The sequence below is a fragment of the Dermacentor andersoni genome, chromosome 11, assembly GCF_023375885.2.
Source record: "Dermacentor andersoni chromosome 11, qqDerAnde1_hic_scaffold, whole genome shotgun sequence".
Taxonomy (NCBI): Eukaryota; Metazoa; Arthropoda; class Arachnida; order Ixodida; family Ixodidae; genus Dermacentor; species Dermacentor andersoni.
Genome location: NC_092824.1, coordinates 24305194 through 24318755, shown reverse-complemented (window position 1 = coordinate 24318755; position 13562 = coordinate 24305194). Strand labels below are relative to the sequence as shown.

At 51.2% G+C, this 13562-nt stretch overlaps 1 protein-coding gene across 1 annotated transcript; it reads right to left on the bottom strand.

The window, feature by feature from the left end:
• Positions 1-1441: 1441 nt before the first annotated feature.
• Positions 1442-7183, bottom strand: LOC140213966 (acetylcholinesterase-1-like). The gene is made up of 3 exons (XM_072285161.1): positions 7020-7183; positions 4154-5674; positions 1442-1736 (listed from the first exon to the last, which is right to left on the bottom strand). Exons 1-3 carry the CDS (start codon positions 7181-7183, stop codon positions 1442-1444), a joined length of 1980 nt encoding a protein of 659 aa, XP_072141262.1.
• Positions 7184-13562: the final 6379 nt, after the last annotated feature.

The following is a 13562-nucleotide window of genomic DNA, read 5'->3' as shown; positions in this document are numbered from 1 at the left end:
GCAAATGTGAATAGTTCTACAAGATACAAAAGAAAACGCGTGTAAAAGGTCGTTCAGTGCCTTGTTTAATGGGTTTGTCATCTTCAGCATCACCATCAGCCTATTTTATTTCCACTGCAAAACGAAGGCCTCTCCCTGCGATTTCCAATTACCCTTGTCCTGCGCCAACCGGTTCCAACTGGCACCTGCGAATGTCTTAATTTCATCACCCCACCTAGTCTTCTGCCGTCCTCGACAGCGCTTCCCTTCTCTTGGCACCCAATCTGTAACCCTAATGGTCCACCGGTCATATAACCTACGCCACACATGACCTGCCCAGGTCCATCTTTCTCTCTTAGTGTCAATGAGAATATCGGCTATCCCCGTCTGCTCTCTGATCCGCACCGCTCTTTTCCTGTCTCTTAACGTTATACGCCTAACATTCTTCGTTGCGTCGCTCTTTGCGCGGTCCTTAGCTTGTTTTCAAGCTTCTTTTCAGTCTCCAAGTCTCTGCCCCATATGTCAGCACTCGTAAAATGCACTGATTGTATACCTTCCTTTTCAGTAATAATGGTAAGCTTCCAGTAAGGAGCTTACAATGTCTGCCATATGCACTTCAACCCATTTTTATTATTCTGCGAACTTCCCTCTCATGATCAGGGTGCCCTGCGAGTAATTGATCTAGGTAAACGTACTCCTTCACAGACTCTAGAGGCTGGCTGGCCATATTGAACTATTGTTCCCTTGCCCGGCTATTTATCATTACCTACGTCTTCTGCATATTAATCAACCCCACTCTTACTCTCTCTCTGTTAAGGTCTTCACTCATTTGTTGTAACTCGTCCCCTGTGTTGCTGAACAGCGCAATATGTCATCTGCAAATGGAAGGTTGCTGAGATATTCGCCGTTAATCCTCACTCCTAAGTTTTCTCAGTTTATTAACATGAATACTTCTTCCAAACACGCCGTGAATAGCATTGGAGAGATTGTGTCTCCGTGTCGGACGCCTTTATACACGTCTTCCTACTTGTGGAAAATTAAGGTAGCTGTGGAATCTATGTAGATATTTTCCAAGATATTCGCGTAAGCGTCCTGTACTCCATCATTACGTAATGCCTCTATGACTGCTACTATCTCTACTGAATCAAACGCCTTTTCTTAATTCGTGAAAGCTATATAGAGAGGCTGACTGTACTCTATAGATTTCGCGATTACCTGATCGATGACATGGACGTGATCCATTGTAAAGTGTCCCTTCCTAAAACCAGCCTGCTCCCTTGGTAGACTAAAGTCCAGTGTTGCCCTTATTCTTTGCAATTTATCTTGGTGAAACCACTGTAATGAAAACAAACGCCCCTCAGATGGGCAATTCATCAACGACGCACAACGTGTTGCAAGCTGATAGCTTTTTAACACCCCGAAAAGCGCAGTGAACACTGGAGGGTTCGAGCGTATGGCATATTCATTGGCCTTTGTAAGCATGGGCATGAGTGGTGGCGGCGATCTCAAGAGCTCGCGCCGGTATCGCGGCAAGCATGTCCAGTGCCAAGCTGACGACTTCGGGCGTCCAAGCACTGTCGATAGCTCGCCGGTCCGACTTGTCCGGGTTCAAGATCATCCTCATGATCTCTAGCAAGGGACACTCGGGAGTGGTGCCGCCAAGCGTGAACCCGGAGTGTGCGAGGTCGACGAACGAGTAGTTGGAAGCCTTCGAGAAGAGCGGCCAGGGACTCCCGTCCTCCAGGCTTGGGAGAGACCTGCGGGCCACAATCACCGCGGTTACCATCGTCGGCCTAAATAAAAGGGACCCTATAGAAGCCAGTGTGATCAGCAATGCACCGATACAAAATTACTCGCAATAAAAGGTAACGCACGAGAGAGAAGTTAGACCGAGCGCGAACTGTAAACCTGCACTTACTCATCCCAAAGCGTGAACATTTTGCCGAGTTGACGTAACGAATGCGCTGCCTTGATTGCACGAACATATTTTTCGACACTCTAATGCCGGAACGCCGTTACAGGTCAAGGAAACATTGAACAAGTACTTCACCTTTATTCTGGCTAAGGAGACAACATTTGTGCAAGGAAGCAATGAAATGTTCCAGTAAAAGCCTATATGCTTAGAATAGCAATTAACTGCTTCGTTAACTATCTACTAATCGAAACTCAGTCCACGTTATCAAAAACGCTACTGTAGGCTATGCGTTAGGTTCGGACGCCTAAATCGAAATCTTGAGGCATCAAACTCAACGTAGGAAGAATGATACGTCGGCCATTACATGAAGGGTTAAACAGGCGTGCTAAAGATCAAGGAACCCTGTATCGCTTCCGATATATTTCTTTGTGTATGAAGTTAGCGCTCTGTCGTGTTTGTTTCTTCCCGTTGGCTGTCTATTATGGCGCCTAATTTTGTATTTTCCTGTGGAAATCCCCAACGGAAACCAATTGTCTTCGTTAAAAACAGTGGCTGAATAAGGGAAAACCCTCCTTGGCGCTTTCCTTTGAAGAAGGGCACATCCAACGAAATCTTGATTTTATTCGGAAGAGTCTATGTCCCTTTTACCCCCCGGGGCAAGAATATTAATGGCACATATGTAAGGCCGCTTTCTAGAGCTATAGAGAACTCTCGCAATGCGGTTCCCATTCGGCTGGTCCCGTCAGGGCGCCGCTCTCCCACTGGAAAGCTGGGAGTGCGAACGAGATCACCGAGATCCGCCCGAAACTCGATCACGCGACTATGCAGATTGCACTAGAAGCGGCTAGTAGAAGGTTCGGCTTAGGCGCGGTTTTCCTCGCTCCCATGTGGACAGGGCTCCAGATCGCTGCAAACCGGGTTGGAGCGTGCTAGGAATTTTATTCGAATAAGTGGGTGAGAATGTGTAAGGATTAGTTTTGGTCTTTAAGAACAGTGGCGGAGAAGCTGCCAGGATGGTTCAAAAAAGAGCGACCAGAAATGAACGTAACGTGTAAGTAGGCGTCGTCCAACCAAGCGGCTCAGTTTTCCCGGACATAATGAAGTAAGCAACACAGATATGCTCTGTAGAGTTCATATACAAGTCCTTAGAAATTGACTTTCAACGCCCGGGTTGCGGGAAATGCCGTGGCGGATGGCTTCGGACAAATTTCGGCAGTCAGGGGTTCCAACACGCGCACCTAGCCCTAGCGCTCACTGTATATGAATGTGCATATTGTACTGTAGACTACCCATTCTGCCACTTTTCAGAGTGAAAGAGAGAGACGCTGATGAACTCGGTGATTTGCGCTGAATCGGTTTCAGCTGAGACTGTCCCGTTGTGTGTGTGTGTATATATATATATATATATATATATATATATATATATATATATATATATATATATATATATATATATATATATATATATATATATGTATATATATCTATATATATATTTGTTGTTAAACCCATGTGCGTTTGATGTGGCGCATCCAAGACAGAAGACAACGACGTTGTGCTGGCTACCTGAAGCTCAATAAGCACTCGCCTGATTGAGACCGTCGTGACTATCTATACCTGGCCTCTGAATAAAGATCTTTCGTGGGTGTAACAATATGTATGCACTGAGGACCAGATCCTCGTGTTACAAAAGGGAACCGCCAGAAATGTAATCACGTTCCTTATGGTTCAATATTTCGCATAGTGGGCAAGCCTTGCTCAGAGTTGAAAGCCGAGACTCCAACCCGCGACCTCGTGCGCACAGCCACAGTAGCCACGAACAGACACTGTTAGGCGCACAGCCACGAACAGTGGCCACTGTTCAACTGCGGAACGGAACGTGCGGAGTACTTTCCTAAAACTCTCGTACGCTGATATTACAAGCAAGTCAGCAAACATTAACGATCGAAACCTTAATGAAGTCTGAACATCGCGTGTCGGGCCGCACGTGTACGCACAACGCGGGCACCGAATGGTTATGGCTGTCCCCCAGAACAGGAGGTCCCTTGCTTAATTTCCGGCTATGACGGCCGTATTCCAACGCGAGCCAAGCGGAATGCAAAGACATGAGTGTGTCGAGCTTTGGATGGACGTTAAAGACCTCAAAGCACTGACCCCGAACCTTCCTCCCGTGACGTGTGGGTTGCGGACGTTAAACCCAACGAACCAGTTGGTAAAGGAACCCCAGATTAATTTGCAGCAAGTTCCCAAACCACTCACCCGTCTTTTGCGAAGCTGGACACCATCGTGATCATGCGGTAGGACATCGCCCTGTCTTCGTCAGTAGCCAAGTGCGGGTAGGTGTACGGGAGCCCAAACAGCATTGGCACATCGTCTCCGTGCGTCGCATTTTCTCCGGGAAACGGGGAAAAAGAAGGTCTGGGCGTGTACTGCAAGTAGTACACATTCTTTCCCAGGGTGGCCAAACTTTTCCCGAAGGAAGCAACGGGGCAACGGAACATGGTGTCACCGATAACCTGTATCCAACCGCGGTGGTTGGGGGCTTCAAGGTCGTACACGGTCTTCAAGAAAGGAATGACCAACTCCATCACAGAGTCCGACGCGTCGCCGAACAAATAAGGAAAAGTTTGTTTCAGCACTTGCGCCGTGATCTTTTTTTGCGTACCTGCTATGTGTGGCATGAGCATTTGAAAGAAGGCCTCCCCTTCCATCGCCACGTTGGAGATCAGTGTGTCCCGCGCTCGGGCCGCTACGAACCGCCGTTCGAGAGAGTCCATCTTGCCAGGAAATAGGGGCGCCTCGAAGGATGGCATGAAAAACAGAGAAATATTCTTGGTGGCCTTCAAGATATCCGGCGCGCTCCGGTTTCGGAGGCAGTGCACAGCGTCGGCGACGCGCGCCGACTGGCAGCCGGCGTTGGAGGCCAGGCGCGAGAAGCTCCATCCCGCGTTGGGTCCCTTGTTCGGGGGCAGCGGAACGTACGCCGAGCCGCTCATGAGAAACGCCCTGCTGTACGGGCCGTACTGCGACATTATCGGGCTCGCCATCAACATGGAGGACGCGATGGCGCCGGCGCTCTGTCCGGCGATTAGTATGCGGTCACGGTCGCCGCCGAACCAGTGGACGTTTTCCCGAAGCCAGCGGAGCGCCAGAAGCTGGTCGTACAGCCCCATGTTGCCCGCAACTTCACGGCCCGTTCCCGAGTTGAGGAAGCCGAAGGACGTCACCCGGTAGTTAGGCGTGACGACGAGCACGTCTCCCAAGCCTGCCACGAAGCGGCCGTCGTAGAAGTCGTAGCTGTTGCCTCCGCCCACGAAGGAGCCACCGAAGAGCCAGAAGACGACGGCGCGGTGGTTTTCGCCGCCCAACAGGTCGGTCACGCATTTGCCGGGCACCCAGACGTTGATGTGCAGGCAGTCTTCGGTGGTGTTCGAGGCGTCGATGAAGTAAGTGCGACCAAAATGCGTGTCCGACTGGGCGCAGGGGGGTCGCTTGTACGTGGCGTTGAACAGGTCGTGCCAGGGCTGGGCGCATCGGGGCTCAGCGAACCGCCCGTCTCCGGTCGTCGAGGCGCCGAACGGGATGCCGTAGAAGGCGACGGAGTTGTACGATGTGCCGTTGATCTTGAACTGAAGTAGGCTTCCCTTGGCGTAACCGTTCGCGGTCCTCGCGATGAGGCAGCCTCTTGGTGCTTTAGTGCCAGATCTTGAAACGACTGGTAGGAGCACAAAGACCGCCAAGGCAGTGATGAGGCAGCCGCTCAGCAAGGCAGCTACTACCCTGAAACAACAAAATTAGATCAGCCGAATGGTAACGAACTATATAAAAATGGCGAGGACACTATCAATGCGCAGTATTAATGCTAAAGATGCGTCCTAATGCTTTTTGAAGCAGTTTTACATGTAAAACTAAACAAAACAAATAAAGTCGCAGTTTGGCCTTAGAGGCGAAGCATCGATTGCGATAGCAAATTAATACACTGCTATACGAAGTAAGGATAGTAGCGTTATCGGTCGTATAAACTTGGCAACAATCGCTTACTAACTAAATTAACAAGCATAGCGGCAGCGCGCTCAGGAAGCTTCAAGACATCACATTCTATGACCGCAGACAGCAGCTGTAATATTGAGACTTGCAGGGCGTACATAGGCAAAGGGACCCAAACAACGACGACGACAAGCGCTAACTTCCAACTGAAGTTTTATTTGGAATAACAAGCATATATAGCCAAGACACCAAGAGAAAAAACGCCGCCTCGAAAACAAGTTGGTTATATATGCTTGTTATTTGACATAAAAGTTCATTTAGAAGTCAGCGCTTGTCTGCGTCGTTCTTTCGGTCCCTTTGTCTATGTACGCTCTGTAAGTCAACATCCTTGCAATATAATACCAACTATAGCCCTCACCCAAACCCTGCTCTCTCTAATGTCTCACAGACTTGAGAATATTTGAACAAAATAAATAAAGAAATTAACAAACACAGTAGTGGGTCAGGTGCAACACTACTGCAACTCTCTGCAATAGTTGGCAGAAAGCCTCCGGACCAGTGCGCTAAGATCTAGGTAGATTTGTACCTTTTAAAAAATCAAGCGTTTCCCGCGCCCTCGGAGAAGCGGTTGAAGTGAAGATCAAGCCGACATGAGAAGTCGGCGCCCCACAAGAAAGAACACGCAACGGATTTCGGAGACAAACGGGCTTCAGCCACGGTGGCGTACCTTGAGCAGAGCAATAGGCAAGCTTTAATGCATAAGGATATGTTCAAGGAAAGTAGCTAGAAAGTCTCCGGCTACTCCACCGCTCCGGCTACTTCCACCGGAGGTCAATTCGTGCGGCTGTAACTAACGCGGGGTAGGATGCGCTCCATATGTAGGCATGTGTTCCTACCATCATATGGGGTTACATACGTTACATATTGCCACCTGCAGTAGTGAGGACAGTGCAGAAGAAGAGGGAGGGAAGGCCAAGACGGAAGAAGTGCGCGTACTAACCCCGCCCGCTCGATAGCTTGGTCCCACCGCCGTTGTTTTTCAGAAAGCCAGCTGTCCCCATTAAACGCCTCCAGTCCTCTTTGAACACACGTGACAAACTGGTGGAGGTGCTGGGTATTTCTCACTCATGCCGCATACTCCTCCTGGGAGGGGAACCACCAGCCCAGTGCCAATAGAGAGACCCGTCCATTGGGCCAGCCGCTGGTCAGGGGACTGCTTCCAGAAGACAACACAGCGATTCTAACCACCTCAACTGGTATGGACAGCGCGATGACCGACCCGGTAGACAATTCAGAACCCATGGGTTCCAAAGTCGTTCCATGACGACGTATTCGAAGACGTCGAAAATTGTATGGCCGAGTACAATGTCTCTGTTTGCTAGGAGGACGGCTCGCGTATGTGGTTCTAAAACCGTGAGGAGCAACTGACGTCGTGGCATGAGTTCCGCCGTCAGCTACAGTCATGGCGCGTTCACCTGAGGCATTCGGCGTCTGGAGCGGCGCCCAATTCGGCGGCGGCGAGATCCGCCGGAACAGGCCCTTCCGCGCCGATCGCTCCCGGACCGTTTTTTGCGGCAGCTGCCGCCGGATTGCCTCGCCGCGAACCAATCGGAGCGCGTCTCAGCAATTCGAAAGATGGCGGCCAAGCCCAACGCTCTCGTCATATCGCAGTCTTCGAACGCGTCGCGACATCGGCAATGCTCATCGAATTGGTGCGTAACCGCCCCGTCCTTTTCGACAAGTACCACGCGAAGCACAAGGTATAAGCGACCTGACAAGGTGGCGTGACCAAGCTACGCGCGCCCTTGCAAAGCAGGACGAACCCAGCAACGCCGGTGGCGTCGTCTCTTCGGCGAATGCTTCTGCGCGTCACGCATCGCCAGAAAGCTGCTTGCCAACAGGCCTAGCAGTACGGCCTCTTCTTGCTCAGGGTTCATCATTGCCTTTTCAAGCAATGGTGGAAACGCGCAAAATTAACACACGAACTCGACGCGAACGGAGACAACTGCGCAATTTCGAGCTGCGCGAACATCCGGGATATGCCGCGCTTGGTTGGAGGTTAGCACTTTATGGGGCAGATGGCGCTGTATCTCGTTCTGGCGGCGCGGTACGCAAGCAATGTGAACGACACGATTTTCGGCGGCTGGAGAATTCCATTCTCTGTAGACGCCGGATTTCTCAGTGTGAACGGGCCATCAGTTTGAGGTTAGGGACTTGACCTCGCTGTTATTTTGTAGCCCAGTTTAGGCGACTACAGCAAAGCGTAGGACGAGCCCACACCTACTGTATCGGCCAATAACCGGAAATGAGGCACGCATATGGGTTCCGCGAAGAGGGGACGCGGGCAACACTCACGCGTGAAGAGAAAGCGGATTAGTAGCTGCACTTTAGAAAAGGCACTAGAACTGGACCCCCGCTCGGAACAAAAGGGTAGAAGGCGCGAGCCGAAGGGGAGCGTTCGGGGAGACGAGCGTGGGGGGGTGCTTGAGGTCACCGTAACCGCTAATGCCCATGCGCTCCCCAAAAGTCTCGTCGACGGTCACGGAAATTGGGCGATGCGACGCTGCCCAGCCGGTTTGATGTTTGGCATCCGCGTGCGCCTGCTAAGGATTACCGTGAAAATGGCGGTAGCTTTACCACTTAGCCGGCTACGGCCGAGGAATGCTTTTGTGTGCGATTGTCATCGGGTCCCAATTATGGTGTTTGTATTTCAAGCGAACCGGCACACAGCTGCACGGGAGACAGATTTGTCAGTACTGGCAGGGTAGCCCGCTGTGCGGCGGATATGCAGTTAATAGTCCGCGATTTCACGGAACATTCTCGGCAGCTTGCATGGCGGCCGGTTGTAGGTGAAAAGAGGGAAGACGTCAGGGGCCGATACTCGCAGCCCAACGTAGGGGAGAGGAAGGTGGCACGTGTGTTTGAGAATCCTATCCCCTGGCGTGTTCTAAAGTGTGCCACTGTTTCCGCCAATGCTGTGTGCGGCACGAAGGTGGTTGTGCTATTCGTTACAATGATGTGAACTCGCATGTGTGATTGGCTGGTTTGCGAATCCTTTGTACAACTGAGGGCTTAAAAAGTCATGTTTGGTTGTGTGGAGAGAGAGCGGAGCTTCGGGCTTGGGCTCGGACAGACGCTTCGGCGTTTGAATAAAACGTCACATCGTCGGACAACGGCTCTTCCTTCGCGCTGCCACCGTGCACTCGAATCATCGAGGGGCGCCGACTTCGGACCTTCAACACCTTCCCTCCTTGACTAGCATTGAAGCTACGAGAGCACAAAGGGAAAGGAAATTAACTGCTACTAAACACACCCACACCAGTGCTGATCGCCGCGAACGAGCGATCCAGCTTCTTAATGAAAGTGTCACCGCATTTGTCGAAGACGTGACGCGCCTCTTCAGACAAGCAGACACTGGAATGTCCGCGCACAAGAAGTTCCGTGACCCGATAAGAGGAGTGAAGGAGCAGCTCTTCGATGGTCTTGTGCGGAGCCCTCCGAAGACTGTCGCCGAATTTTTGTCTCAGGCTGTAAGTATGGAAAAGATGCTTCTGCAGCGATCGAACTTCTACGAGCTCAATTAAACGCAACATCCGCTTCAGTTATGTTCACATTGACCGGAAGCAACAATCACAACCTCCAAGAACTCATCTGCACCGTCGTGCGGGGAGAAATGCAGATTTACGGCGCGTCACAACCTACGGTGAGCTCCATTGCCAATGTTGTAAAAGATTAAATACACCAAGCGCTCCGCTCGCCTGCACCGACTGAACACCGCCGTGCGACCTACGCAGAAGCCCTGAGACTCCCTGCTTCGTCGCCCCCAGTGTTTGTTCACGCTGCTCAGCCGGTTGGACTTTCACCAGCCCAACCGGTGCAATACATCGCAGAACGACGCACGCATCCAGCGTTTCCGCCTGCCGCTCCTCATGTTATGCTTCAGCCGGAGCAGCCAGTGCATTACGCAGACGATCGACGCATGACGCCTCGGACGTCGGATGTTTGGCGCACACCGGACCGCCGTTCTCTGTGCTTCCACTGCGGGAGGCAGATCGTTTGTGCCGCCAGTGCCCATACCGACGTCTCGGGTTGCTGGGATTTTCCGCTTACTAGTCACCACCCAGACCTGGCCAACGACTCCAAGATATTGAACATTATCTGGCTCAACAACGCACTTCTTCCTTCTTGGCCTTCCATCCCTCTTCTTTTGCATTGTCCCCATTACTGCAGGTGGCAATATATATATAGATATATATATATATATATATGCGGCAACATGCGGTAGATGCGGCAACAGGGAGGTAATGCACTGGGAACTTGCTGTCCAGTGTGACAGCGCAGATAAGGGCGTCATTACTTTTCGAAGCTTGCGACAAGGTTCTTCCGTAACTACGGAAACGGCGGCGCCTGTGTTGACTAATGCCAGTGTGACGATTCCTCCTACAGATACTTCGATTACGTTCGGCGGAAGAGAGCGAGGCCTTGTGTGGTTCGACTGGAACGCAGCAGTTCTCGCCTCTTCAACTGCGGTAGCTAGTTTTCCTGCTTCGATGGGGCCGGACGCCGCCGCATGGGGGAAAGTGAGCGGCGACGAGGAGATGGCGAGCGACGAACACGGGCAGAAGGAATGACGTTGGTCGCAGACGGCAAATGCGAGTCATTTGGTGTCAAGAAGGACGAAAGCTGGCGAAACGCAGGAGCGGACAGGTTGGTCATTACCTTGAAGCCATAAGCGACGGAGACAATGCCGTACCACGTGACCAGGGATTCCACAGAAGAAGCACACGGGGCGGTTGTCGGATGTACGCCAGGGTCCCGTGCCAGCTGGTGATCTGGTGGTGTACACTGGAGGGATTGGACGTGGCGGTGCAGCAAATGATGGTGCTGAAAAAGTCGCTGGAGGTGGTCGTGCTGCAACCTTGGCGTAGCTTAGAGGTAGAGGCAATGGTTGCGCTGCATGAGGGGATTGAATAGCTTCGGACACTTAATTGTTCCTGGAGCATCTGACGCAACGTAGGAGCCAAGGAAGGCGTAGGCCCTGGGACGGCGGTGAGTAGGGATAGCTGGCGGGCGACTTCAGAGCGTATAAATTCCTTGATTTCGCCGAGCAGATGGTCGTTATTAGTCACAGCGGCTAAACTTGCAATGGAAGTATCGGGGATCGAAGAACGTCGAGTGAGTAGACGTTGCCTCCTGAGTTCGTCGTAGCTTTGACAAAGTTCAGCGACTTCGACCACGGTCCGCGGGCTTTTCGAGAGGAGCATTTGGAATGCGTCGTCTGCGATGGCCTTCATTACGTGACGGATCTTGTCAGACTCACTCATCGATGGGTCGACGAGCTTGCAAAGGTCCACAACGTCTTCTATGTACTTGAAGTTTTCACCGGGTTGCTGGGAACGGTTGCGCAAGCGCTCTTCGTCACGGAGCTTCCGCACCTCAAGGCGTCCGAAGACTTGCGTAATGCGCGCCTTGAAATCTGGCCAGGTGCTGAGGTCGGATTCGTGGTTGTGGTACCACACGCTACCGACACCCGTGAGATATAAGTTCACGTAACTGAGCTTCGCAGCATCGTCTCATTTATTGTGGACACTCACCCGCTCATATATCCACAGCCAATCTTCTACGTCGTATTCGTCGGAACCGTTGAAGATGGGAGGATCGTGTGAACGCACTGAGCCAGGATAAATCAATGTTGGCGATGCCGGAGGTATTTGGCTGGCGTCGTAAGGCATGATGGCGGCAGTGTCCGATTACGTAGTTCCAGGGTGGTTGGGGAAGTACTACCCAGCACAGCTCCACCAACTATGTAACGTGGTTTATTGAGCACCAAGAAATGCGACCGCCTCAGTCGAGCGTCAGACACCGAGAGCGCGAGCCCCTCTTCGTCGGCGGGCCGATGATATATATATATATATAGAGGGATTCTTCAGGCTACCTTTCAAACGTAAAGAACTTGAGTGGTGCTACAAGGTAAACAGAACAAGTATTTAATTTCGAGTTTCGATCGGTGGACCGATCTTCATCAGGGTTTACAAAAAAATGGCAGTTCGGCCCTGGTAGTGAAGACACCAGACCGGGTGCCCGGTCGTTCTTACAACCGAGATGCAAGTAAGAACGACCGGGCACCCGGTCTGGTGTCTTCACTACCAGGGCCGAACTGCCATTTTTTTGTAAACCCTGATGAAGATCGGTCCACCGATCGAAACTCGAAATTAAATACTTGTTCTGTTTACCTTGTAGCACCACTCAAGTTCTTTACGTTTGAAAGGTAGCCTGAAGAATCCCTCTTTGCCTACTACACATATATATATATATTTGTGTGTGTGTGTGTGTTTGTGTGTGTGTGTGTGTGTGTGTGTGTGTGTGTGTGTGTGTGTGTGTGTGTGTGTGTGTGCGCGCGCGTGTGTGTGTGTGTGTGTGTGTGTGTGTGTGTGTGTGTGTGTGTGGAGAGAGAGAGTAATGGGAGTGTTTATTAGTCTCGTGCCCATTCTCCCAAGATAACGTGTTAGGTGACGCCATCAGGAAAAAATTACGAACGCTTCTCGTACCGGAAAGTGGAGGCAAGCGAAGCTTGTCCTACGTGCACCGGACCAGCGTCACGGCATCTGACCTTCATCACAAGAAAGGCAAGACAGACTATGGAACTTGTCGGATAGTACGGGAGTATGCGTTGCAGCCTCTTAAAACAAAGAAACTAACAAAAAATAAAACACAATAAGAATCCAATCAAACGTCGCCAAGACGCGTCCACTTGCGTCAGAGACGCATGTGTGCAAGGTTAGCGACTGGTAAGAATGCTTACGCAAGTCCCAGTGGGCAGCTTTTGCAGTAGTTTTAACCGTGCGCGTAGACGACCCCGTCTGTTAAATCGGCTAAATTACGTTTGTCTCCACGAGGGAGGCGACCGCCGGAGGAAGAATCCGCCTGGTGGTGGAAAAGAGAATCACCGCGTTCGCATCCTTTCCACGTCTGCTTCGACGCCGCGGTGCTCATGGTGCATTTTCGAGGCGTTTCTTCTTTGCATGTGTAGCGGTATGCGCGTTCACTGTGGCCCGCCACAGGTGTTCCACGGTCTAGATCAATGTAGCGACCGCATTCGCGCCCTTTCCGTTTGTGCTTCGACGCCGCAATGCACGTTCGCAGCGTCCATACGCTTGCGCGTTACCCTCGTTCATGAAGTGCAACGCCACTGCAACTTTTTTATTCAGTGGTCATAGCCTCGAGCGATCACCTTCTGTGATACTGTTACCTTTGCAAAGTTTCGCGCGACTCGGCTACGGACACAATGAAAGTAGCCGGCCCAAAGCATTCCTGGCACGGTGCGAAGATAGCGAGCTTCGAACGCCCAGAGAAAAGGCAACTCAAAAGCAGCGGACATCAAAGACAGGCAAGGAATTCTGGTTTTTACAACGCAGCTGTCTATGGCTACGGTCTGGTATATCGCGTCCGGTTTTTCATGAGTTTTTCATACGTTTTCAACAATTTTTCATACGTGGGCCCAAAGATAGTGAAATAGCGGGCTGATCCGGGGTAGAGGTAAAGCAGGCGTTAAAGGGACTGGCTGTGAATTTTCATGGTACCCATATTTTCTTTTTAGTACGAAGGAAAGTTTACCGGTGGGAGTGTCTAATCGTGAAGTGCTAACGCGGAAAACGCCGTGCAACATTTTTTATCAAAATTT

Bases quoted from the DNA above. Each gene is read 5' to 3' on its own strand.
- LOC140213966 (XM_072285161.1), bottom strand. From the start codon at position 7,183: ATGGGTTCTGAATTGTCTACCGGGTCGGTCATCGCGCTGTCCATACCA. The intron at 5,675-7,019 runs GTATGCGGCATG...TTGTTGTTTCAG, and splicing joins TGGTTCCCCTCCCAGGAGGA to GGTAGTAGCTGCCTTGCTGA. The intron at 1,737-4,153 runs GTGAGTGGTTTG...TGTGGCCCGCAG, and splicing joins TCCAGCTTCGCAAAAGACGG to GTCTCTCCCAAGCCTGGAGG.